General features: G+C 35.8%; 2 protein-coding genes across 13 annotated transcripts in view; one reads left to right on the top strand and one right to left on the bottom strand.

Annotated features, from left to right (window-relative positions):
- sdk (sidekick cell adhesion molecule) overlaps nucleotides 1–6,944 on the top strand; it is a 31,463-nt gene extending 24,519 nt beyond the window's left edge. For 5 of the 11 annotated variants that reach the window (XM_085204267.1, XM_085204273.1, XM_085204275.1 and 2 more), the window contains 8 exons: nucleotides 1,049–1,288; nucleotides 1,412–1,549; nucleotides 2,172–2,379; nucleotides 2,633–2,911; nucleotides 3,181–3,201; nucleotides 3,521–3,841; nucleotides 4,380–4,672; nucleotides 5,379–6,944. In XM_085204267.1, coding sequence (XP_085060393.1) covers nucleotides 1,049–1,288; nucleotides 1,412–1,549; nucleotides 2,172–2,379; nucleotides 2,633–2,911; nucleotides 3,181–3,201; nucleotides 3,521–3,841; nucleotides 4,380–4,672; nucleotides 5,379–5,621 — 1,743 coding nt within the window. In that variant the 3' untranslated portion in view covers nucleotides 5,622–6,944. Of the gene's footprint in view, nucleotides 1–1,048; nucleotides 1,289–1,411; nucleotides 1,550–2,171; nucleotides 2,380–2,632; nucleotides 2,912–3,180; nucleotides 3,202–3,520; nucleotides 3,842–4,379; nucleotides 4,769–5,378 lie in introns of all 11 variants that reach the window. The other 6 variants (XM_085204276.1, XM_085204274.1, XM_085204272.1 and 3 more) reach the window with 2 other exon arrangements.
- Nucleotides 6,945–7,981: 1,037 nt separating this feature from the next.
- On the bottom strand, nucleotides 7,982–24,304 carry E(bx) (nucleosome-remodeling factor subunit NURF301 E(bx)). 2 transcript variants are annotated; one of them, XM_085204266.1, is made up of 18 exons: nucleotides 22,710–24,304; nucleotides 22,317–22,599; nucleotides 21,756–22,219; nucleotides 21,454–21,675; nucleotides 21,179–21,351; nucleotides 20,183–20,380; nucleotides 19,874–20,114; nucleotides 17,989–19,766; nucleotides 17,688–17,913; nucleotides 15,758–16,854; nucleotides 15,563–15,677; nucleotides 15,237–15,397; nucleotides 11,930–12,134; nucleotides 11,289–11,812; nucleotides 9,556–9,764; nucleotides 9,098–9,265; nucleotides 8,725–9,005; nucleotides 7,982–8,625 (listed from the first exon to the last, which is right to left on the bottom strand). In XM_085204266.1, exons 1-18 carry the CDS (start codon nucleotides 23,728–23,730, stop codon nucleotides 8,420–8,422), a joined length of 7,572 nt encoding a protein of 2,523 aa, XP_085060392.1. In that variant the 5' UTR covers nucleotides 23,731–24,304; the 3' UTR covers nucleotides 7,982–8,419. The 2 variants fall into 2 exon arrangements, with proteins under 2 accessions (XP_085060392.1, XP_085060391.1); XM_085204265.1 differs by having other exon boundaries at nucleotides 21,454–21,681; nucleotides 22,710–24,303.
- Between the last annotated feature and the right edge of the window lie 2,018 nt (nucleotides 24,305–26,322).

Raw genomic sequence — 26,322 nt, 5'->3', positions numbered from 1 at the left:
CCAAGGCAGTAACTCTAGTGAACCGGTGGTAAATTAATTGACGTTCAAAAAATTAACCTTTAACTTCCTTATTTTTAATAAAATTATTTGACTTATAGTACCATCAAAAAGCGCGTGTAATTCTGCGGAAAAGGCACATGTTACATGGTGTTACATGGTAGTGGATAGCGGTGATCTATTACCATCAGGTGACCCGTACGGTCGTTTGTCTTGTATTTCGTATATTTTCTTTATTCGAAATCTAAGACAAAATTTATTATTGAAATGAATTTACAAATAATATCACCATAACACATTTAATAAATAATAACACTACTTGGGAAGTATGTTCAGTAGAGATGGATGTGGAAAGGCGTATTGTTGCCGGTAACAAGGTTGACGGACTCTTAGCTGCATTGATGAGACGGCGAAACATCAGCACAGCTGCGCGTTTGGCCGTACACAATGCAGTGTTGGTACCAACGTTGTTATACGGCAGCGAAACGTGGGTATTATAGAAGAAGAATTAAAGAAAGATGAATGCTGAGGAGATGCGATCTCTTCGTAGGATATGCGGAGTCAGGTTAGTTGATCGAATCCGCGATGAAGAGATACACAGTATGACAGGTACTAGCGAGGATGTCACGGTGAGAATGAAGAAGAACGTGCTCAGCTGGTTTGGCACGTCGAACGAATGAGTGATAAAAGAATGGCAAAAAAGATTTATGATGAAAAAGTGAGTGGTAAGAGAGGTAGGGGGAGACCTCAGTTAACCTTCGAAAACACAGTATTAAAGACACTGGAGGAAGGTCACGTAAAAAGCATGAGGACCCCCGAAGGGCATGTATGAAGAGGTTGATGACAGTGGACGAGGCGAAAGAGGTATGTAGAGACCGTAGCGTTTAACGCTCCGTTCTCTCTGACTATCCCGCTAGGGATAAAGCGTGAAGTTAAGTTATCACTATCACATTCAAAATATTATAATAAGATTATGTTATTTATTTAAAACAAACGTTATTCAGCATAAAAGGCTTAATTCAAATAAATCAATAAACACATAATATTCCAGAGTGAGGAAGTGGTACTAAAAGACTTGGCTGTGGACCGCAACTATGAGATAAGCGTGTGCGCAGTGAACTCTCAGGGCGCGGGGCCGGCGGGCGCGCCCGCGGTAGTGTGGGTGGGCGAGGCTGTGCCCACTGCGCCGCCGCAGGGCGTTGCTGCGCGTGCCCTTTCTCCCACGGAAGTGGCACTGTCTTGGAGCCCGCCGCATTTAGCGCAGCAGAATGGCGATTTACTTGGATATAAGGTGGGTTTCCCTATGAAATAATTACAGATTTTTGTTATATTTGTTTAGCAGTGTAGATTAGTGGTTCAAATAAGCTATTTATCTTCATAATGTTAGTAAATGATAGACTAATTAATGTTTTAGATTTTCTATTTGATGACGGAGTCGCCTGAAGAACCAGAACCGGGGCGGCGTAACGAGGAGGAGATCGAAGTAGTGCCAGCCACCGCTACGTCCCATTCCCTAGTTTTTCTCGACAAATTTACGCAATATCGTATTCAGGTAGGTTTTTTAATTAACTATTTTATACATAATATTGAGCTCATCGTGGCGCAGTGGAGCAGCGAAGCTGATTGTGAACATGATATTTTGTATTGTTCCCTGTAACACTCTGGAAGGACTGCGGCTGTACGACTATGGGTTCTGCCACTTAACATGCAATGTCTCGGATTCGAGCGAAAAGAGGAAACAACGTGTCTTCACACATGTTTCTTTTACCTACCCTGGATATACGAGATAAAGCATGGGCTGAATGAAGCCATGTTAAGCCTTAAGAGAGAGATCCTTTAGAGATCATTGTTTTTATTTAGCTTCACTTGGTATCTCTCATTTAACATAGTAGACAGAGAGACTAGTGTTAGGACATGGCGTTCCTCACGCACAGCCTAATTTTCGAGACATTTCTTGTTATTAATCTCATAGCCGCCATTCGTCTTCTTACCAGAGCGAGGAAAACGAAAACCATTTATTGTATTTATCCATCCATCAGCCTTTCAAGGTCCACTGCTGGACACAGGCCCCCCCTAATTCTCGCCGCTCCGTCCGGTCCTGCGCCCTTTGAATCCAGCGGATTCCCGATTGTATTTATAATTTTAAAATATTCAATAATAAATATACCATACAGGTTTTGGCATTTAACCCTGCGGGCGACGGGCCGCGTTCAAACGCGATCCTTGTACGCACGCACCAGGGTCTGCCGTCGGCACCGCGAAACATCTCGTTTTCAGACATTACAATGAATAGCCTCGTGGTGTCATGGGAACCACCACATAGGCGCAACGGCCTCATACATTCCTACCTTGTGACGTACGAAACCATAGAGCAGGATGAACGTAAGTGCTTTATTTAAATTTTTTTTAGGTGTACGCTGTACACTGCATATAGCAGGGTAGAAAGGACCTAGTGCTAAGACACTTCGTTTCCCACTTTTAAGACATGAATTTTAAAAAATCATATTCAATTCATATAAATTTCATAAATAATTTTATGTGCATTTTTTGAATCGTTTGCCTTTAAATTTACTTATCTATTTACAGGAAGTCCGGGTATCGCTAGTTTAAAATAAACATGCTTAAATAATTACAGGTTTCAGCAAGCAAGTGAAACAAAAAGTAACGGAGCGGCGCCTCCTGGTGGGCGCGCTGGAGGAGGAGGTGGAGTACAAGTTCAGCGTGCGTGCGGTGACGGTGGGGGCGGGCGCGGCGGCAGAGGCGCGCGCGCGCACGGGCCCGCAGGCCGGCTCGCCCGCGCCCCCCGCTGCGCTGCGCCTGCGCGCTGACCCCGCCGCGCTGCACCTGCGCTGGACCAACGCTGCCTCGGGCAAGGGACCGCTGCTCGGCTACTATTTTGAGGCTAGGAAGAAAGGTGCTGTGCTATACTGTTTATTATACTGCTCGATTTGTTTATTTTTTTTTTGTAATTGTCTACAGACGATTTTTACTACAGTAAAAACAGCTTGTTTTGGAAAATGAATCCTTTCTAACCGATTTAATAAATATGGATGGATGGATTTGTAACGTTTTCAGCCAAAATTAGTGTAGGTCTCAAAGCTTTTATTTGTGTAAGTAATTATAAAAGTAGAAAACCTCGGAGGTAATACTTCTTATAAAAACAATTTACTTATTTACATGCAGCCAAGGAAACATGGCAAAGTTGTAAGTTTTTTTTTTATTAATGAGTTAAGCGCCACAGACTTGAATGAGTTAAGCGCGACAGAGTCTTTTTTTGTTCTTAATTGGTTATTAAAACTAATTTTTATCTTTAAAATGTGTGTTAAAAAAAATCATAATTTATAACATTTGCCTAATATTTATTTAATTGTCATTTTCTTACATAAGAGGGTTTTATTGTCTATTTAACAACATAATCTATACTACTAACTAAACAAATGGCAAAACTTATAGCATATTTTGTCAATAACATGAATGTTTATTAAAATTCTTAAAAGTTTATTCTTTATTAATTATTTCTTAGATGACACAAGATGGGAAACGATCACTAGAACAAGTAATGGAATATTAGAAGAGTTTACGATATCTTACCAAAGCTTGCTGCCATCCACTGCATATTCCTTCAGAGTTATCGCATATAACATGTACGGCATCAGCAACCCTGCCTGCAGCGATAAGATTATTGTGACCCCTTCTAAGCTCTATTTGGAATATGGCTATCTACAATACCGGCCCTTTTACCGACGAACGTGGTTTATGGTCGCTCTGGCCGCGGCCTCTATAATTATTATTATCATGGTCATAGCAATATTGTGTGTGAAGAGCAAAAGCTATAAGTATAAAAGTGAGTAGAATACATTTAGTTATATTATTCATATTATTAATACGAATACATAATATAAATTCGTGTGCGTATAAACAGTAAAACGTAAAATTTCTTTCGTAATTTTTTTATCAGCTTCACACTATCCCGGACGCATTAAGGTAGCGAGAGGAAAAATTCTAAAGAGGGCAGAACTCAACTCCGCGCTTTGCATTGACACTAGAACCAAGAAATGGAAATATAAATTTAAATAAATATTTCATCTCCTAGAGTGGAGATCGAGCTCACTACCAGTCGGTTTGCAGTCACACTTTGTGCCCCTGCACCAAGACTGGCCTTATTTCGTCATTGCAATATCTGTAATTTTTTTTTCTTATGGATAGGCAATGTAGCTAACATTCCTCTAGGAACCTGTACAATTTACAGCATTCTGATGTAGTGGTAATAGTAATTTTGACTGTGTGTTGTCTGACTCAGTTGGTGACAAAAGTTTTATATAAGCAAATTAAACTTATAACATCCTGTACATTTAATTGAATACTCGTCTACACATCGACAGAAGAAGCCCAGAAGACATTAGAGGAATCGCTGGCTGGCGAGACAGACGAGCGCGGGTCGCTGGCGCTGGATCTGTACCGCTCCAGGCAGAACTCTGTGGTGAGTGCGGGCGCGGGCGCGGGCACGCTGCGGCGCAAGGCGCCCGCGCCTTCGCTCGCCAAGTCCCCCCCGCGGCCCTCACCCGCCTCCGTTGCCTACCATAGCGACGAGGAAAGCCTGCGCGGCTATGACGAGAACCCCGACGACTCCTCCGTCACCGAAAAACCCTCCGAGATGAGCTCCTCCGACTCACAGGTGATTACCATCAAAATCAGTGTCGTCTGAGTGCTGCGACCATAACTAAACTTTCTTTTATTTTTTCCCCCTGTACGGTCGATCGGAGCTCTCATGGTAACTATGCCGATTGAAATCTAACTAGCAATTACTCTTATCACGCTTAATTACCGGCTAGCACTATCGAGATATTGCGTTGGTTCCGTCGCTTATCCCGTTAATAATATTGTTTGAATTGAAATGAACACGATGATTTAAAAGAACGTCACTGATATTTAAATATATAATATAATATGAAATATTCAGGGTTCTGCGGCGATACTTAAACGCAAACGTGTAGTGATTGTCAAAGTTAGTATAATGAAATATTAGGTCATATTTTTTATGTGCTTGCATTGGAGATAATTTTATTTTTCTCGCAATTTGAAAATCAATGAATATAATATATTTTTTAATTACCTCTTCTTAACTAACATTGAACATCTACACGTTTTCATTCTTACTCAGTAGTGTAAATATTACACTTAACTTTTTGAGACGTCGCTAATAAATATACCCCTTACAGGCTATGGTGTAGTCTTAAAATCCTCGTAGTGTCTATACTTGGCTTTTCTTCCAATCATAAAAACGATTTTTTAATTTAATAATTAAAAAAAATAGTACTAGATTCATATTAAATTCAAAATATTATAAACTACATATACCTACTTCTTTTTTCACAATATAGAATTCCGAAAGCGAAAACGAAAGTGTTCGCTCGGAGCCACATTCGTTCGTGAACCACTACGCGAACGTAAACGACACGCTGCGGCAGTCGTGGAAGAGGCAGCGGCCGGTGCGCAACTACTCCAGTTACACGGACTCGGAGCCCGAGGGCAGCGCCGTGGTGAGCCTCAACGGGGGGCAGATCGTCATGAACAACATGGCGCGCTCGCGGGCACCTCTGCCCGGTTTCTCCTCGTTTGTATGACACCCGCCCCCCCTCGCAGCCGCCCCTGCCCCCGCGCACTCTCTCTACCTGTAACACACTGCCTTTCTAATGAACATATCGAAGCCTGAAGGCATCGCTGTAGTGAGCCTGATCGGGGAGCAGGCGAGGACATGGCTCTCCACGTGTAACACACTGCCTTTCATATGTACATATCACTTGATTGTTAAGTATTGTAGCTGTATAATATAAGATCACTAACTATGATGCATACGTTAGTTAAGTTTAGAAATATTTTTTATTAGAATCATGGCTATTGTTCTAATTTTTATTATAATTATGGACGTAAATGGGATGTAATAAAATATATTTTTTAAAAATTGGTATGAACTGCACTTGCATACTATACTATAAAGTAATCATGTAGTTACTGTTATTCACTATACTACCAACTTTGATACACTATGTTCACTTTAAAAAAATGCTTTTATAGTAACTTAGTTTAAAAAATCTAGTTATGAATAGTTTTATTTATTTTATTAAGACATATAAATAGAATTATTGTCTATAAAGATTTAAGAATAATATTATCATTCCACCTCTTAGCTTAAATATTGTATGTTCTAGAAAATTTTATTGTACTTATTAACTATTCACGTTTTTATGAAACATACCTAATTAATTAAAAAAGAAAACATATTAATTAACTATGATATCAAAATTATAAGGTGAAAATGAAAGTAACTAGAAAGTACTATATTTTACACTAATGCATAAATCATTTATCATTTAGGTTTGGTAATTCTTGTTGATATTTTAGTTACATAATATTATTAATTTGTTTAGGTAACTACTACTGTTTGTAACTGTAATTTACTATTGAAATATTTGTTTAAATTTTCTAATATTTCGTAAGTGTCTACTACTAAAAACTTACAACTGACTGATAGTTTTAGGATGTAATCTCCTATTGATTGGTGTAAATAATAGGAATAATCATAATGTTTCATATGATGCAAGCATATTTTCGTGCGCATCTGCACAATTCTTTATAAACTGTGATTTATTATTATTTCAAATAAAATACTTTACAAAAATAGCAATAAGTATTTACAAATAGGATAATTATTATTCTCTTCAAGTTTAGAATTGGTGTGGCATCCATTTCAAATTCAATAAATGAAAAATACAAATATCCATAGTATTATTCATAATGGATAACTGATAAATTTTATTGTTTAAGTATGTTTATTACACTGGTGCCATGAGACAGCTACTTAAATTTAATTTAACCTTGTGTAATTTATTAATACACATGATATTTAAATATACAAAGATTAGTACTTGAATAAATTATAATATTAAGGACTGTGTTTTTATGTCATCAATTTGATAATATCTCTATGATAGTTTTTGCAATGAATATTTCATATTATTGAAAAAAAAAAATAAAAGAGGAAAATCGTGGCGAATGGTTGTGGGTTAAATCCCCACTCGACGAAATGAAACATTTATTTTCCACTTCATTGCTCTGGTGTGGAGGTAAAGCGAGTGCAATGGCTCCAGAATTTGGCGGAAAATGGGAAACGAAGTGTCTTTAGCACTAGGTTTCCTATGCCTACCCTGCTGTTGGCGGAATACAGCGTGAAGCGGATTGATAAGCTTTTATGATCATATAAATTGTATATAATGAGGTTATGAGTTCATAGTTAAAATTTAAAAGAAAAATCTTATTTTCATTTTAGAGTGCTTAAATAAAAGCTTTTTCTAAAAAGTTTTTTGCTTTTAATTTATTTTTTACGTTTTAGTGAGCGCTGTCTTAGTTTCTCAGTCTTGTCATCTTATCCAACGCATCATTGTTGTAAGGTCATTTGTCGGTTAATTTCGAATAGTCCAGCTCTTCAATAAGGGGACCTTCTAATAACCCTACTTAAGGCCACGTATGCTTGACCAGCAAGAAAGCCGAAGTAGAAAACGGCGTAGACGACAGTACTACCTTGCATATTGCGTACTGTACTAAAAGCACAAAAAACGCAAAAAGTGCTGTAGTATATTGGATTTAGAGTAATGTCACATTATTTTTTTAATTATTCTCGGCAAGTCTTTTTATTTGACATCAATATTGTAGAAGTACATTAAAAATAACTATTTCGCCATCTTGGATGGACCGCCATATTTGATTTAGAATGACGTCACATACTTTATCGTACATTGTCATCCAAACTAAACGTGTATACAACATTTCAGCTCAATCGGTTGAAGTTATTTATCTATGGAAGATAGAATAATAGTTGGTCATTTACAATTCCCCCTTTTCATTTTCAAGATATCTGTATGGTGATGATATATAGAAACATTAGATGCAACTAAAAATAAATAAAAGGAATGAATTAAAAATAGAATTTTTATATTATAAAATTTTATTTCTTACAATACAATAAGGTTTACTTAAACTAAACACTAATTTTAAACTAAAATAACTAAAGTCATATCAGCTAGTACAATAATTTTTCACAAAACTATATATATTCAATTCTGCCTGAAGATCAATATTTTCAACAAGTGTCAGCTTCAATGTAGATTATGAATGTAAAGCATCAATCAATAAATACAATAAATATTTAACATGAAATAAGCTGACTAACTCGATTTCTCCAGTGATACTTATACAAATTATTATTCTTTGAAATTTACATCACATAGTTTACAATTTACAAGTGTTACAGATAAAGTAACATAAACAAATGTTGAATGTTTTAACAAAACATAACTTTTAAAGTCGTCACAGTATTCACCACAATATGTCCGACATGTTTATTTTCCACACTTACATACTTCTATCATTGTGTTGATTCAAAAAGCTTTTCACGAAAGTATTTAATTTTTTGCGCAAAAAATGCTTCTAAACCGTCCGCACACCGATAAAACTCAGAGTCTTTAGGGTTAAAATAACGACAGTTGTCAAATATTTTAGTCATATCACCAATAAATTCACTCAACATACTGTAAGTCTGTTCATTCACTTTTCTTTCCACTGTTTGCAAATCTAAAATAAAACATAACAAAAAATATAAATGATTAAACTAATTCTGCATGAAATATACAGAGTACACTCATTATTTTACAGTCAAACTGAAATACATACCCATTGGCTCCTTTATTACTTTGTAGTATGTGGGCGCTTCTCGTGGATCAACGGGCTCCATGAAAGGCCACGCATTTTTATGTAACTGTATTTGTTTAATGAGTCTTTTAAGATTTTCAAAATCTTTGACTGTAAGCTCTTTCATATTTGCATAGTTGACAGAGTTGTTTTTCTGACAATTAGGACAAATATACTCGTCAATATTGTCCGCTTCCGATTGTAGAATACCAACGCACCGTCCATGGAACCAGTCTTGACATCGGTCGCAACAAATGTAAAATCTACAAAAAAACAAAACAATTATATCATACACGTGTGTGACTAAATGACAAGATATTCAAGACATTATGTTCCCAAATGTAATAGAACGTACTGAGAATTATCATAGGGCTGCCGACACAAGCAGTAGAGCTCCTGGGTCTCCTCGGCGCGGCGACACTCCGAGCACACGTACTCCTCCATGGTCTTGCTCATCTCCTCGGTGACACCGACGCAGTCGCCATGGAACCAATTGCTGCAGTGTTCACAGCCCACATAGAATCTGTAATCCAACAACACATAAATTTGCTAACGCAATTTATTTATTATCTAAATAATATAATTGATTTCTATGAAAAGCATTAAAATGCAAGATTTTAAATTTATTTAAATTTTCACATTTTCACTTCATAACACAAAAGCTAAACTGAAGATTTTGTCAATTATATTTACATTTAATACAACATAAGTATAAAGTTAGTTATAAATAAATGTATAATGTTCTCAGAAAATTCTAATAAAATATGCAGTCAATTGATCAATTCTAAATGATAGAAATTAGTTTATACTAACTTAGTGTTATCGTAGGGTGTCCGGCATATACACAGTAGTTTCTCCTTCTTGGAGCCCTTCTTGTTGGGCCTGGGCGTAGCGCCCCCAGGCGGCGCGCCAGCCCCACCCCCGCCCAAGGCCGCCGCGGCCCCTCGCCTCTTGCCACGCACCTCCTCTTGCTTGGTGCGCTCGGCGCGCGTGCGCATTGCTAGTTCCGTTGACAGCTCTTTCTACAAATGAGATATTGAAAAATTATGCGACTTGTCCAAGATATTTGATTGCGTTCAACACTGAACATTGGTTATGAAACTACATTATTACGGCATAAGAGCACGTGTACTCAATCTTCCGATCTCTTATTTAGCAAACAGGGTTTATCTGAATGGCACTCAATCTCCATGGTCTTTAATAAGCATGTGCGTCCCACAGGTGTCTATTCTAGCTCCTTACCTCTTTTTATTATACAGGATGGAATTATCAGCACCACTTTAAATAAAACCACAGTTTTAACTACTCTATAAACGTCTAATATAATTCAGAAAAAAATTAATTCCCAAAAATGAAAAAGTTATTTTTTCAAACAAAATAAATAATAAAATTATCGTTTATAAAAAAAACGACATTTGTAAAGTATAATATAAACACGTACACACTAACCTGTGAAAGCAGCAACGTCGCACACGTATGTGTGCGTCACACGAGGTATGGATAAAAATAGTGAAATTAAATTAAAATCCTACGTCCAAATTGTTGAGGTACCTTGATTAATTTCTTAGGTCTGGGTTTGAAATATTTTACCCTATATACAATTACAGTAAAAGGAAAACTGCCTCTTCCGCCCTGTATATATAAATGATTTTACCATATATAGTTGGAAAGAACCATGCGATAGTATTATTTGTTGACGGTACTTAATTAATTTTTAAAACGAAACAACGACGTCATATAAGTATAACGATGTAAACAATGATGTCTCGAAAATAGTAGGTACATTAAATGCATTAATTAATATTTACAATAGATAAAATTTTAAAAAGTTGTGAAAAGACGTTTGCGTGTTAACCTAATAAATGAGAACATGTCTTAGGTGTGAAATGGTCGAACCCAGTCAGTTACAAAGGTCTCATTGTCACTGAGACCTTTGTAAGAATCACACATAAATAAGTGTGATTCTGTAAATAATTGATTTAAAAAAAAAATCGCCCTAATTTCTTGCGCCGGTTCTTCTCAGGTTTAAGACAGCAGTTATAATGGAACCGGTGGTTAAATTATATGTTTATAAAATTAAGCTAGAACCTCTTATCTTGAATTTTATTAAAAATAAAAAGTTCCAAGCTGAATTTTTTGTTTCTTATTTGACTTTACTTTTTCCAGCTTCACTCTATACTGCGCTTTGAAATAATGTGTTGAGATCGTTGTGCATTTCAATAAGTGTGGCGGAACTTTACTACCCGCACACCCAAAATAGTGACTATGTAATAAAGTCACTATTTGCACCCCCTTTTTATTTGTATTTATTTTTTTTTCTTATATTCACGGTGGGAAACAGAAGTGAAGAATGAAGTGGGAAACGGTGTTATACTTGAAATAAGCACGTATGCCGATTTTGGAATTTAAAAAAAGTTGCGTCTCATTTTTTAAAACGGCTATTTCTGTTTCATTAACCAAGTCTTGGTGTGGTATTTCAGCCTTAATAAAATGCTCTTATTAGCTTCTAAAATAAATATCACTCTAAGTGTTGTTTGGGTACTAACCTGTATTTCTACACCAAGTTCCTTCTCAAGCAGGCCTCTCTTTTTGATGATATCCTTTTTGAGCATTTCTTTGTACTTGAACAGCAGCAGTCGCGAGTGCGCGGAGGCGGGTCGAGCGGAGGGGGCGGTAGTGGCGGTTGTGGGGGCGATCGGTGCGGGCGAGGTGGGAACAGCGGGGGCAGGCGCAGGGGCGGCGGCGGGAGCAACAGCGGGGGCGACGGGGGCCGGGGCGACGAGAGCGGGGCCGGCGGGGGCGGTGCCGGCGAGGGAGGGCGGCGTGGGCGGTCGTGCATTGCGAGCTCGCTTGCGCGGGCTAGCCTCGATCCACTCGTCGTCGTCGTCGTGGCGTGAGGGTCCGCGGCGGCGCTGGGTCGGCGGGGAGGGCGAGCGCACCGGCAGCACGCGCACCTCGCGCTCTACGAGCGCCTCAGGTTTCATTTGCTTCTCCTGGTATCGCTGCAGTTGTAGTAACTTCTCCTCAATTTCAGGATTGAGATTTTCCTGTTTCAACGCACTTTTAATAGCTGAAATAACACATATATCGTAAGGTATAATCCGACTTACCTATATAAATGTGAAAATATAAATAAATGATTATATATAAATAATTGTAGATGACAGAAAAAAACCGGGTAACTCACTTTGTTGTATATAGTCAGGAGTAAGAACAAACTTGTTACTTTGACTTCCCTCATTAACAGAATTGACTATATCCGTTTTAGTATTATTTCCTTGTATATCTTCTGGCTTAGAGGGCATAGCCTCTTTATGGCTGACTGCTTCAGAAACATGATCTTCGCCATTGAGTAAAGGTAGACGTTTTATTTTATCCTCTGTTGCACTATCCTAAAAGGAAAAACAAAATAATATCACATAAAACATGCACAAAATAAAATAGAAAACAAAAAACAAAAGTAATAAATAAAATAACTGTTTGTGGGAATATATAAGTACAAATATACATTTTAATAGCATCTACTATTGCTAATTTTGTACATAGTTCATCTACTTGTACGTTTTACAGTTTATGAATACAAATTCAAAATTAATAAACAAAAGACGCAAGTGAAAGATTGCCCATACACCCCCACAAAACAACTAATATATAAATAAGAAGTAAAAGAAATGTACGTAAACGATAAAAGGTCTTGATTAAATGAAAGTCGGAAGCTATTTGAAAATTTTATTTGAATATCATATTGCACTACCCAATCTTGTTTAACTTTCAGAGCTGTTACGATTACATACATAAAAGGTGGTGTATGAGCAATTTCTGTTATCAATGTAATTAGTTGTCCAAAAATAAAAATTAAGTATTGTAAGTTATAAATATTACTGCAAATCATATAATTATTATAACTTGTATAACAATTGTACTTCTGTCACTTATAACACAAGTAACATCTACCAATTTTATTAAATATCTTAAAAAATAAAATTAACAAGTTAATCCATCAGTCATTAAACAAACCCTCAGCTGTGAGCAAGAAACATAATATATAAGGTATATATATTTAATAAAAGTAAATATAAAAAAAATAGTTAATAATCAATTACTTTACTGTACTTACTGCTCACAACAGAGAATAGTCTAAAAAAATTGTTATTATTTATAATTTTTACATAATTATTGAATTTAATATTCAAATAATAAATAAATATGAAGCTAATGACTTAAATTTAAAAGTACATGAAAGAGATAAAATGCACGAGTCTATATTTATGTTTCATTTCCACCTTAACACAAAAATAATAAACAACTCCTTCATATAAAGAAGAACAAAGTATTGACTACAATTTATTTTTGGAACTAGCCCTTGTTTGAACTCATGCATATATAAGTGTTTCCTAATAATATTTATTAAACACATTGAATTAATGTATGTATTACTGTTACAGATCAGGTATAAAAGTAGTATAATATGTATGTGCATACATATTATTTTTTATTCAATACAAGATAATACTGATATCCCTATACTTAAAAATGCAGAGAGTCACTATCAGAGTGTTCATGTAGCTAATGTACAAAATCTTTGGTAATTACAATAATAATTATATAAATATTATTGCTGTAGTAAAATATCTATTATTTTAAATATCCAGTCTTACCATAACACAGTTTACATTAATTTAAATAATTACAAAGTATAATAATAAAGCTAATTGAATTCACTAGTGTTCAATTATTTTATTATATTAATATTAACCATATTTTTTTGGGGACAAGCAATCAAGTAAAAAATCAAAATAAGATTGTTAAGATGAAGTTACAATCTTATTATGTTAAATAACAAAACCGAACAATACTTACAGTTTGCGAGACTTAAGCCTAGCTTTGCATGTGAGTGATAACAAAAAGTAGCGCCTGACAAAATTAATAATAAGTTTCCAACATCTCAAGAGGTTATCGCTTAGCTGTTAGATCAAGAACCGGAATACAGAAGGCAGTTTTACTTGAGACGGCGCGTATTGTGAGGAGATTCTACAGACTTCGGAGTAGTATAAGCCTGTTTAGGCAAAGAAAGTGACGTCACATCTACGTTATATATGAACACTCACTCAAATGTAAAGTTCGGCTTCGACCTCGCGGACTGGACAGGACATAGGCAGATCTTTAATCAATAGACATGATGACAGCTAACAAAATTATCTCTATGTTTTTAATTAAAGAAACCCTATTATTAATTACAAGACACGCATTAAGATTAATTATTGAAAATTAGCTTCACGGTGCATCCCCCGCACAGCGTAGGCAGAGGGAACCTAGTTGGATCAAATCACAACCTGAGTTGTTCATAATTATTTAAAAAATATAAAACTATAAAATACGGTAATCCACCATATATTGCTGATAAACAAACGCATCGACACTTTGTATTGTATACAATGGTATTGACAGATTACTCGCACTTGAGGTCACAAGCGACGCTACGACACTTCAATTTTTTGTCATTTTCTATTGTAATATGATATACGTTGTAATTATAAGATATTTCTCAACATTATATTTAAAATCTGTCATCATAGCTATTGCAATAAAGTTAAGCCTAAATTAATTTTCCGAGTTTTTTATCATTTTTCAGGCATACATTTTATATTTAAAAGATGTTTGTAAAAAAATATTTAAATAAAAATTCAGATAAAAACGTTATACCTGGTTAAAGTTAACTAGTTCTGCCAACCATTGTGCTTGGATAACGGACTTAGTAATCCCAAGATTATAACGACATTTCAAATTTACACGGAAAATTTCTGACAAAGCATCTGTCTTGAAGTAAAGAAAAGTAACTAAATAATTGTTTGGTTACACAAGCTTATTAAACAGATGCATGGATGAAGGCCATTTTTAAAATTTTGCACTTCTATGTATAAATGGATATTTAAAAATATTTTTTTTGTCATTTTATGGAAATATCATGAAATATATTTTTCAATAAGATAAGATCCAGGATACCCTAAAATACATTATGATAATTAAATTTTACAGCTATTTCAACAATATTTTTAGATTTTTTTAGCCTCCTTTTATAAACCTTCATCCATATCTTTAAATTGATTATTGTAATATATTATTCTTACTTAATGCTTGTCACATTTTTATATACAGATATTATACACTTATAATGTACCAATAAATATTAATAAAAAATCATTCATATGAATCTAATTTAAATGCATTCCTGAGGTGAGATGAATTTGAATAAGTGAATGTAAATTGTAAAGCACTAATTATATACGTCGACGTACTATTTTTTAAAATACAACAATTAAAATTTTAAAAGTATGTATAAATTACTGTAAGTTTTTTTCTAAAACATAAAAGCTAACATAAAATCTAATAGTGTAAATTGTACACAAAAGACTGCCAAATGTTAAAGAACCAGGAACCCGTGCATTTGCAAGTCAGCTTCCCGAGGCTGTCCTTTCCTAATAGTAATATATTACCTGGTGCGCATGCGCGGGCGCGGGCAATGCGTGGAGGGCGGGCGCGGGGACGGGCGCGGGCGCGACGGGCGTCAGCGGCGGCGGCGCGCTGGGCGTGGGCTGCACCGCTAGGTACATTTTCCGCGGGCCTAACATGCCTTGTTTGCCAGTGGACTCTTGAGCTGAAAGTTTAATTATGAACAGAGTTTTGACTTTGATTGTCCAGATGTATTGAATTTCATTAAGCTACAAGACATTAGGGAAACATTGAATGCGCTGCAAGGCTTGATTCTTTATTCGTTTTCTTGTAAATTATTAAAAAATGTAAAGGATTATATTATTATTACCTTTTAGTAGTTGCTGTTTGACTTGATGCTGAACAAGTGCTAACTGCTGTGGTGTCAGGGAGTATCCATGAAGGCCTTGCAAAACAATGCTTGGTCCACTGCTAGTTTGCATAACCTAAAAATTAAAAAAAATTAGATGCCGTTCAACATCTTATATATTTATATACGATACATAATTTTAAGACAGTTGCAGACCTGTGCAGTAACAGTTTTTATCACAGTGCCCGGCGGCTGGCCTGCTAGAAGACGTTTTTCCATAATCTGATCTTCGGTGAGCGGCTGCGGGGCCACTGCGGGGGCGAGAGGCGGCGCAGCAGTGCGCACAAGGGTCGCGGGCGCGGGCACAGGCGCAGGCGGAGGCGCGGGCGCGGGTGCCGGCGCGGGCGCAGGCGCAGGGGCCGCGGGCGCCGGGCTCTGGCCGATGTGGGCAACTATCTGGGCCTGATTATTACCCGTCGGTCGTATCAGAACCTGTTGTCCATTTACAGTGGCGAGTTGTATTTTGCCCGCCGCGATCTGCTGCACGAGCGCCGGGTTGTTGACGACGATCTGTTGCGTGGCGGCGGGGCGGGGGCGCGGCGCGGCGGTGGGGGCGGAGAGTGAGACGCGCGGCGCGGCCGGGCGTGTCTGGGGCGCGGGCGCGCGCAGCAGCTGTCCCTGCACGAGCACTGTCTGCAGGGGGCGCGCGCCCGTGCCGGCTTGCACCACCACCTGCGGTGAAGCCACCACCATCTGCTGCGCCGGCTGCACCACAATGTGCCGTCCGGACGGCACCAGCGCCGGCGCGGGCGTCACCGACTGACTCGAAATCCGCGGTGATTGAATTGAACCACCGCTTTCTGTATTAATTTTATTTTGGGCAGAAATTTTATCATTGGTGTCGCTCAATGGAGAGTCGGTTTTTCGCGCAGGGGAGGCTGCAACCAGCTGGCCCGTTATTCCTTGCTGCCCTGGCATCACCACATGTAATTTACCATCTGGCATCTGTATCAGTTGTTGTCCTGCGAGTAAACCTCTAACAGTAAATTTGCCATCGGGAGTTCTAATTATTTGTACCTTCTGACGTCCTTCTTTTTGAGGAGTTTTGTTGACTTCAGAAGATAAAATTGATTTATTGTTGTTACTGACTGACTGATTTATGACTCTCGTTGTTCCATCCGCACCTTTTGTCATAATAATTCTCCTAGTCCCGATAATATTTTTCTGACCAGTGGGAGTAGATGTGTGTGTGGTCAATAATGAGGTTAATGTACTCTTTCCAGAGACTTGGTTAGGTGTAGTCTTCGATTTTTCTGTAACAGACAATAATTATTATACAAGTTATTTATTACTATACCTTACTTCAGGAGCCGTGAGATAAAAGGTAATCAAACAAGGATAAGGTTCCTGACACAGACCTGTATTTTACATTTGATGGAATTAATATATTTTACAAAAAGATCTATGGAAGTAATACGCTAATAGCACTGTAAGTAATAGTATTGAATGTTATCTATAGAACTTATAAAACCCTTTCAGATTTGATAGAAAATAAAGATTATAAAAATGTCTTGTCAATTATTTTATTTTCTTCTTTTTTATGATAATTATTTATACATGTAAACTTAAATAGTTTTACCCAAAAGGGACTTTATTTACAAAGTTGAAATGCATTTTAATACTAATAAATTATAGAGCACATATATTGTGTTCACAGTTATTTTACATTAAAATATGATGTTTTATCAGTGGTTGGGTTACATCTGCCATTTTTATTTCCAAATATTTTCATTAAATTCTTGTTATTCCATTGTTACTTTTGTTTTTTTTATGTTTCTTGATTTATTAAGCTTAAAGGTATTTGATTATTGTTTTCTATTTGTTATATTGACGACAACGTTTCGTGCTTAAAAACAAGAACATTACAAAGCAAAGTTTGCATTTTTTTCCGCCAAAGTAAAATCAATCAAAGAAATCTCCAATATAGACAAGGTGGCTGTTGTTAACGTGTTCTTACACGTCGAAGGAACCATTCGTATAAATGCAAAGGTGATATTATCAATAAAAATTAAGGAAACTGTTCTGTTTGGTTACATTATTTCACAAGCTCAAATAAATAGAATTTTATTTTTTATTTTATTTGTACCTGACATCTCCAGAGCTCGTTTCTGTTGATGAGCCGCACGTTGCTCTCGCAACTGCTGCTCCATTTTGTCCTTGAGGTCGGAGGCGTTGGCCGGCGCGGCCGCGTTACGCTGCGGCAACTTGCCTGTGGAGGTGCGCGTCACCGGCGTCACTCTCTCCGCGCGCTCTCCATACTGGCGCACTTCCCACAGTTCTAGTTTGTCCTCGTCGACCCATTCTTCCGTCACCTATAACGTAATATCAAAATAATATCTAACTCTCTAATTAAATGTTAACATTAATAAACAATCGTAGAAAATAACCTGCGGTTCAGTATTCTGCGGCGACTCGGCACGTTTCCTCTTCCGCAAGCCACTTCGAATAGATGTCACCTCTCGGATTGTTTTGGGTAGCTCCAATGGTATGACTACTTTTCTGCGAAGGTATTGAGTACGCTCCGAAAACTGTCCGATATGACGATGTTTTAACAGTTCGAGTGACACGATCTCCGTATCGGTGGTGAGCTGGTGCTTGCCGTCAGCGGTAGCCGGCTTGGCGGCCATGTCGTCCCAGCGCAGGCACGCCCACATGACGCGTAGCTGCAGCGCGGCGCTGGCCAGCCACGGCAGGTTGACGGTGCGGTACAGCCAGCACGTCTTGAATAGCGGCCGCGCGCACGGGTACGGCCACACCACCTGGTTGGGCTTGCAGCTGTGGCTGAACCCAGAAACCGTGCTGTGACCTGCTTGCCTGCACAGTTTTTTTAATTCATGATGAGGTAAAACCATTATTGTCTTAGCTTTGCTTTTGGTATGAAATGATGAGCAGAGAGGATATTTAACGGGTGTTCTTTTCTTTTTCTTTTCGACTGCTGCAGTCTGTACCCTCTTTAAATAGACTTTACCATTAGGAATTTCTGTTGAATAAACTCTAGTTACACCATCTGTTTTCTCTTCTTTTATCTTATCTTCTTTTTTAACACTCCTTGTTAATCCAAAGCGTCTATTTATAACTGCCCGATATTTGGGTTTGTGTGATGCTTTCTCGGATTTTAATGAACACTCATATGAAGAATCCTGTCCTTTTCCATTGTTCATATTAGTATTAGATTTTGAGGATTTGCCACGAGTTATTTTTAATTTTGGTATTGGTGGCCGACCCTTATTATCTACTGATTCAATGTTTTGTTGATCATGCTCTGTCAATTCCTTGAGAGGTCCAATTTCAACTTCATTGTCTTCATTATTATTGCTTGTTATATCAATATCCATTTCATTGCCAACAGCAGGGACAGCAGACTCTTCAAGTGTACTTTCTGATTTAATACCACACATTGAATTGTTATTTTCATTTTCTACTTTACAATTTACATCACTATCTCCACTAGATTTTCTTTTTACAAAGCAATCAGAATTCTTTACATCACATTCTTGTGCACAAGCGACTGCCGACAGTAAATCAGACACGATATTTTCATTTGAATTTGAATTTTTCCCCAATAAATATTGCTCCAATATGGAAATTTTATTATTTTCCTTACAACTTGCAAGTAAAAATGAATTACAGCTGTTAGGACCATCTTTTAGTAACTGTAATAGTTGTTGTAATATTTTACCTTTTTCAATACATAGTGGGGAATAACACTCAATTTTCATGGATGACACTCCAGACAAGTCAGAATTATTGCAGCTAGCTGAATAACATTTATAGTGTTTAGTCAAATTTGTTAACATTTGATATTTCTCTTTTAAGATCTCAATGTTTTTAGGGCCTATATTTACATTCTTTGAGTTGATATCATTACTTTCTACAGTTGCTGAAGGTATTTCTGTCTCCGTTTCTTCACTCTCTATGTCAACATTTTTATCTTCTTCATTTTTTACATTTTCCTCTTTTTTTATATTATTCAAAATGTTGCCTAACTTCTTTTCCTCCATAAACTTTAAGTAGGTACGTCGAGCTAAAAAATCATCAAGTTTTGATTTTCTAGCAATCTTAGGATAATACCTTCTAGTTGATGAACTTAAGGCTTTCTCAACATCTATTTCTTCAAAATCTTCCGTTTCTTTTTCTAATTTCATATTCCTCATAGAAACTGGTACTAGAAAAATATTTTTTTAACTTAATATAAGTAAAACAACATATTATAAACATTTCAACATATCATTATTATTTTTGTATTAAAAAACAGTAAAATTTATTACATACATTTTTGCATGACATTTTGATCGGTGCACTCATTTGAAGTTAGATATTCGTAAGTTTTAGGTTCTACAGCTAAAACTTTTATAATGTTGCCATCTCTGACTCTAACAGCAATTTTTGCAGGGCCATTAGATATGGTTAATTTTACATTGCTATTGTGCTTTTTAAATCTCCTGGTTGCAGAATTCCATAACCAACCCCATTGTCCATGGATCCTGTATTCTTCGCCTTTTTGTTTCCATACCTGCAAGTGATGTTTTTTAAATGCCTGAAATATAAATCTAGTATAACATTAATAAGATAAAAGTTTACCTGATGTCGGAGTCCTAATGAATACTTAACAAAATTGCAAGCAGTTCTATTTCTCTCCTCTTCTTCATCCCTCTCTTTTTTCTCTCTTTTATCAAGTTTTTTTCTTTCCTCCCTCTCGGCGGCAGTAGTGCGCATTAGACGCACATGACCCAGCTGTTCATGCCATGCTGGCACCCACACAGCATTTTTAATACAAGCCTGTTGAAAGTTTTGAATGGAGTAACATTATAAATTTCTATTGAAGTTTAGACCGTCGTGGCGCAGTAACATAGCCTCTGACTATGAGGGTGATGGGTGATCAAATCCATATATTTGATTCCACAGATTCCTCACTCATGAGTTATTATCGTTTCCTCACTCACTCAATAAAGAGCGCGTCTTAGAGTTATACAACTCAATACAGAAAATAGGTCATGGAATGTGTTAAAACTAAACTCCCTCCTTTGTTAAAAAAAATGCTTATATATTTGACACTTGCTTTTATTTATTACAAGGCAATATTCTTTTAAAAATTAAAAATATAGTTATTACTAGTATTTATTTTTATATAAAAAATCAAAAGAAAAGGTTAATTCAGCATTCATTTTAGCAATTTCTAATTAATTCTTAAGATATAACTGGTAGAAGACAATGATAATTTTGTGCATACCAATGCAAGATTGACATGAGCCATTTTTTTTTTTCTTGCCCTTATAAAGAGGACAAAATGGACAGAACCTACAGTATAATATAAATATTTTGTAGTTGTTATGATGTAACCAGGACTATTATCACAACACTTTACACAGAGATCAACTTTCCAAGATATTGTGTGGTGAATAATAGTATATGAAGTTGCACTTTGTTATCAGAGAGAAAAAATAAAACTATGCATTACCATGAATAGGGATGAAACCCACAATCGTCGCGTTTACGATGAGACGCTGCGCCACTACGACTTCAATAATAAGTAGTATAATTGTCCTTACATTAAACATAAAATATTATTTTTAGTACCTGCAAAACACAAAGAGCTCTTGCAAAATCTCTGGGAGCCTGACAAAGTTGAACTGCTTGAACCCAAGGCTTCCGTAACAATGTCCAATTTGGATGCATGAACTGTAGCACTATGTTAGATTCTAGTTGAAGCAAAGTTTGTCTCAAAGTTGCTACAAATAATGGCTTTGTTGCTGTTGAAAAGGAAATCATGTAAATAAAAATAACAATGGTGCCTGTGCAAAACTAGATAAGTGATATAAGTATATCAATCTTAAGCATTTCATAAAAATTACCATTTAACAATCCAACCCACTTAAATTCTTGTCCTGAAGAAAGAGAAAATTTATGGGAAATATAACGTTTCTTGTCCCTCTCTTCATTTCTTTGGGGTTTATTTAAAGCCAAAGGATTATTAGTATATTGGTTTATATAACTTTTGAAGGTGTTTTCGTTACCCAATTTAAAAAGATATGTGCCGTTTGAGATTTGATTAGATTTAAGACGTGTAACTCGTTCTGTAACTAAAATTTATTTATTACTATTTTAAAATAAACACTATTCACATTTTAAATTAATAAATGTATTAACAACATACCATCATCACTTCTTTTTTGATTTTGTGATTTAGTTTTAAGTAAACAATTATTTTTAGTTCTTTTAGTATCTTCACAGTCAATATCATCATTTTCATCTTTGACAATTTCATCACTAGTAATGGTGACTTCATTAACTATGTCACTTTCATGGACTATAGACATTTCAGAATCATCCTTGTCATCTAATTTAATGCCATTGTTTGGCTCTATATGTCTTTGTTCCTCCTTTACTACTTTCCTCTTTATAATATTATTTATTTCAACCTCCAAATAAGACTTTCGATTTCCCTTAGCTTGTTCAGTTAAATCTTCAGTTACATTCATTTGTCTTAAGATTTCTTGTTTCATTTCAATTAATTCTCTTACCAAAGGCGCTTCCATTTCATTTGCATCTAATACATCAAGAAGATCTTGGAATTGATGAGATGCTGTGTAATACCATACATCACTATTTTCAGCCTCTCTATAATGAAAAACAATCAAATATCAGTTTATTGGTAAAATTTAACAATAATTTATCGAAGTGGCCATCACTGCACAAATAATTAATAAGAACATACACAAAAATCCGTCTTGCAATAAACCAATATTTTCGACCATGTCTATCAAAACCCAAATGTTCATGTCTACATAATAAGCCTTGTTTTTCAGCATCAGGTAAACAATCTGTTACACCTATTGTTTTATGTTGTTTGCATAGAGCACATTGCCAATCTTCTGATGGTACATTGACTAATGGAGGGTCAACACATTCTAGATGAAAAACAGCCGGACAAGTTTCACAGCACAAGAGGTCACCCAAGCGATGACAAACTCGGCAATGATCATCATATTGTATAGGAGCTGAAAAAAATCATTATATGAAAATGGTTTGGTTGAAAGTATTATTGTAAGCTTATAACAAGTTCTAGAAAGAAGAGATGTATACATATATTAGTATTAATAATAATTACCTTCACTTATAAGATCATCTCGAACTGGATTTGTTATTAAAAATTGATTACATAAAAATTGAAGTACTGCTAAACGATCTTCAATAGTTGTAAAAGGATATTCACATGAATTTAAGACCCTACCTATGTTCTTATCAAATGATTTATCACTTTCCACATAAATTCTTAAAACCTCAGGCCATGTCATAATGTCTAATAGAAATAAAGTAATATTAACACTATCTTTATGATCTAATGGCCCAAAGTGAGTTTGCTGTGCATCCTCTTCTCGTAGCAAAGCTTTAAGCAACATTATATGTACTTCTATGAGTAAATTACTCTGATCTTCACAGCTTACAGCTGCACATAGATCTTCTAATCTAAACGGTGATAATCTTACCAGATGCCTAAAATGCCGCAGTACCTCATATACACCTACTATTTGTAAAACTAAATGATGAGGTATTATTAAATCATCTGAAGATGGTGGTAGGATTAGTGGAGGTATCTGGCGTTCTTGTTGTAGCCACAGTGGATCTGGACTGGGAGGTCTTAATAGATTATTACTTGTTTTGCGTGAGGTTCCCCCAACAGAACTATAACTACTAATAGAAAAATCACTGTCACTGGCTGCGGCGTCACGAGCGGTACCTTCGGAGCTGTCACTGCCGCGATCTTCTTCTGGTTCAGATCTATCACTGAATTCATCTCCAAAATCTGATCCATAATGATACTCTGACTCATGATAGTCGGCAGCATGTGGATTGTATCCTCTCCGAGAATAAGCATTTGACAAACCTCCTCTTTTACTTTTATGAGACTTGCCACCTCTCTGTTTTCTTGTACTCCGCCTGCTAATATCACTTCCTTGTGGTGATGATGCTCTAGATGCCGATGGAGTACTTGCGAGGGAACTAGATCCCACATTTTGTGTTTGTAAATATTTTGGTTTTTTTAATAAATGGTATTGAAATTTTCTATTCTTTTCAAAACTTCCCGATTTCGGGGGCCTCCCGCGTTTTTTTGCCCCCCTTCCCGTCATTATTATAAACAACTGTCAATTTTGCACAATTTTGCACGTGTATTGAAAACACATTATTGTTTACAAAAACAAAACGATGTACATAAGCGTATTTAGGTTCATCCTAAATCTAAGGCATTCATGGTAGCAGCATTTGAGACGCTTCAAAGGAAGAGAGTTTAACACTGCCTAAAAATGCGATTATTTCCACGATATCGTTAATAAAAGATACAGAACATAATTTACCACTACACAGATTTGGATTATTATCTAAGAAACAAGGCACCAAAACGTAATGACGCGAAATGTGAATAGTTGCATGCAATTCTGAAACGCTTAATGCTCGCTTCTCATTGGTTGATTATTAGTCCGCCATGTCGTTTTTCTAACTTGAGGGTTATTGAATTTTATACCAATCGAGCATCTTTCAAAAATCAAACATCCCACAGGGACGGAATACTAATATTGTAAAAGAAACATATTTTTAATATTTTAACTGCAACATCCATTGTCTTTTATAACTTAATAGTACATAACAGTTGCGCACAACACTTATCACTTCGCAATCAGTCAGTCTAGGTAGCTGGCCGCCATATTTTTTCCATTTCAAGAATGAAGTCAATTTACTACTTTTTAATACAATAAATTGTTAGTGATATATTTTTTGTCAAAATTAATTAAATTATATAATACACAATTTTTCTAGGTGTGTATAAAATATAAGAAAAGTAAGAAATAATCATATACTTCTCAAAAAATATTTGGACTTAAATAATAGATTTAAGCAACATTAAAGTAACATTTGAATTTCGAACATAAATTTAATTTATATTACTCTAACTTAAATATATATAACATAAAATGACAATTTTAAGATTTAAAATTATCAAAAAGTCCTCCCACAATATACAGATTCGTGATCTAGCTAAGAATTACTGTTACATTTATAAAAAAATATACTAACAAATTTTAAGAGAATAAAAAATATAAGATTTTTTATCTATATTTATATATTTTTTATGTATATCAAGTTTAAAAAAATTATTTGATAAAAATAGATTAAAGATAATCTAGTGTAAAACTAAATTTACAAATAGGTAATAACAATGACAAAAATATACAGGTGGAAGACGCAGCTCTCCTTTTACTGAAACTGCATATAGGGTAAAATATTTCAAACCAGAGCTAAAGAAATTAATCAAGGTACCCTCAACAGTTTGGACGTAGCATTTTTTTCATTGCACAATTTTTATCCATACCGTATTTCGTGTGACGCACACATACGTATGTGTTGTTGCCGTTTTGACAGATAAGTGTGTGCAAACACCATTGGCTCTATTGACGAAGATATTTTATTCATAAAATGATGCATTAGGAGCAAGTATGCACTTGCTCCTATTAATGGGTGGGTTAAGTAACAATGGATTACGCATAACTCTTCGCGGGCATCTGAAATTGAACAGCTTAAAAGGAAGGGGGAACATATGATTTTTAATTATTTTGAATAAAAAAAAGTTGTTCTCTGATTAATCTTCTGTCGGCGAACGATAACATTTTAAAACAATTATTAAATTCGTCTAGAATTACTTTGAAATGTATAAATTTAATTAATTTCTTTTGAACATTTTCTAACCGCTTAATATATTTTATAATGTGGATTCCAAGCAGTAGAACCGAATTCAAGAATAGATCTAACAAAAGAATTGTACAAGAGTCATATCATAGCGCTTGTTTTTCTTTAAATCTCGGATTTAAATTTTATCGGAGAGTTTTTAAACAGACGTCGAAACCATTTTTTTTCAGACAAAAGTTACAATTTTTTTTTAATCTTCTCATCGTATTAAATTCTGGATGAAATGAAATAATAGTTCTTCTAAGAATAGGCAAATCAATGATCCAAAAGAATAACTAGTTTCCTTTTGAAATTTAAAATTTGTTGATGCTGTTTATTATGGTGATGTATCATTATACAAATATTTGCATGTGTTCGTAAGTTCAGTTTAAGAGTAGACGGTCTCTACGTGTTGATATTTTTTCACTAATATATTTAAATTATAAAATAACAAAAAAAGCCAGGAATATAACCAATGATGAATTTCATGAATACTGTATTTTATACCAATAAATTATATGACTTAGAGTTTTATACCGTGTTTAAACGCTTGTGAAAGCCTACCAAGCTTAACAAGCAACTGAGACTGGTTGAACCGACAAGCGTCTTTGTGGAAGCTTGGTCAACTTTTACAAAGTTTTAAACGGTCTATTACTTCTCACATATTTATTTTAACTTTTTTTTGTCAGTTTGTTGGTTCTTCAACTGATTTTACATTTCTGTCGAACTTTTCTCTTGTGGCTCGTACGAAATGCCTCATGGCGAGTGTTGAAAAGTACTCTGTGGTTGTGGCAACTTGGCAAGTGACAAGCTGGCAAGGCAATGTGATGTGGTTGCTTGGTAGCAGGCCCGGTCGACTTCCTTAGGAGCTTGGGCGACATACCTACGTGGGAGCCGAGTCCGGTTGCTATATTAAAGTAAAACTACTAATTAGTAGTTTTTCTAAGAGTATTTTTTTAAGAATTTAATTTTAACTCACGATTTAGTTACTTAATGTTTGA

Source organism: Heliconius melpomene, chromosome 20, assembly GCF_056956725.1.
Source record: "Heliconius melpomene rosina isolate 202511_hmr_F chromosome 20, ASM5695672v1, whole genome shotgun sequence".
Classification (NCBI taxonomy): Eukaryota; Metazoa; Arthropoda; class Insecta; order Lepidoptera; family Nymphalidae; genus Heliconius; species Heliconius melpomene.
Note: the sequence above shows the minus strand (reverse complement) of the source record. Positions and strands in the feature narration are given on the sequence as shown.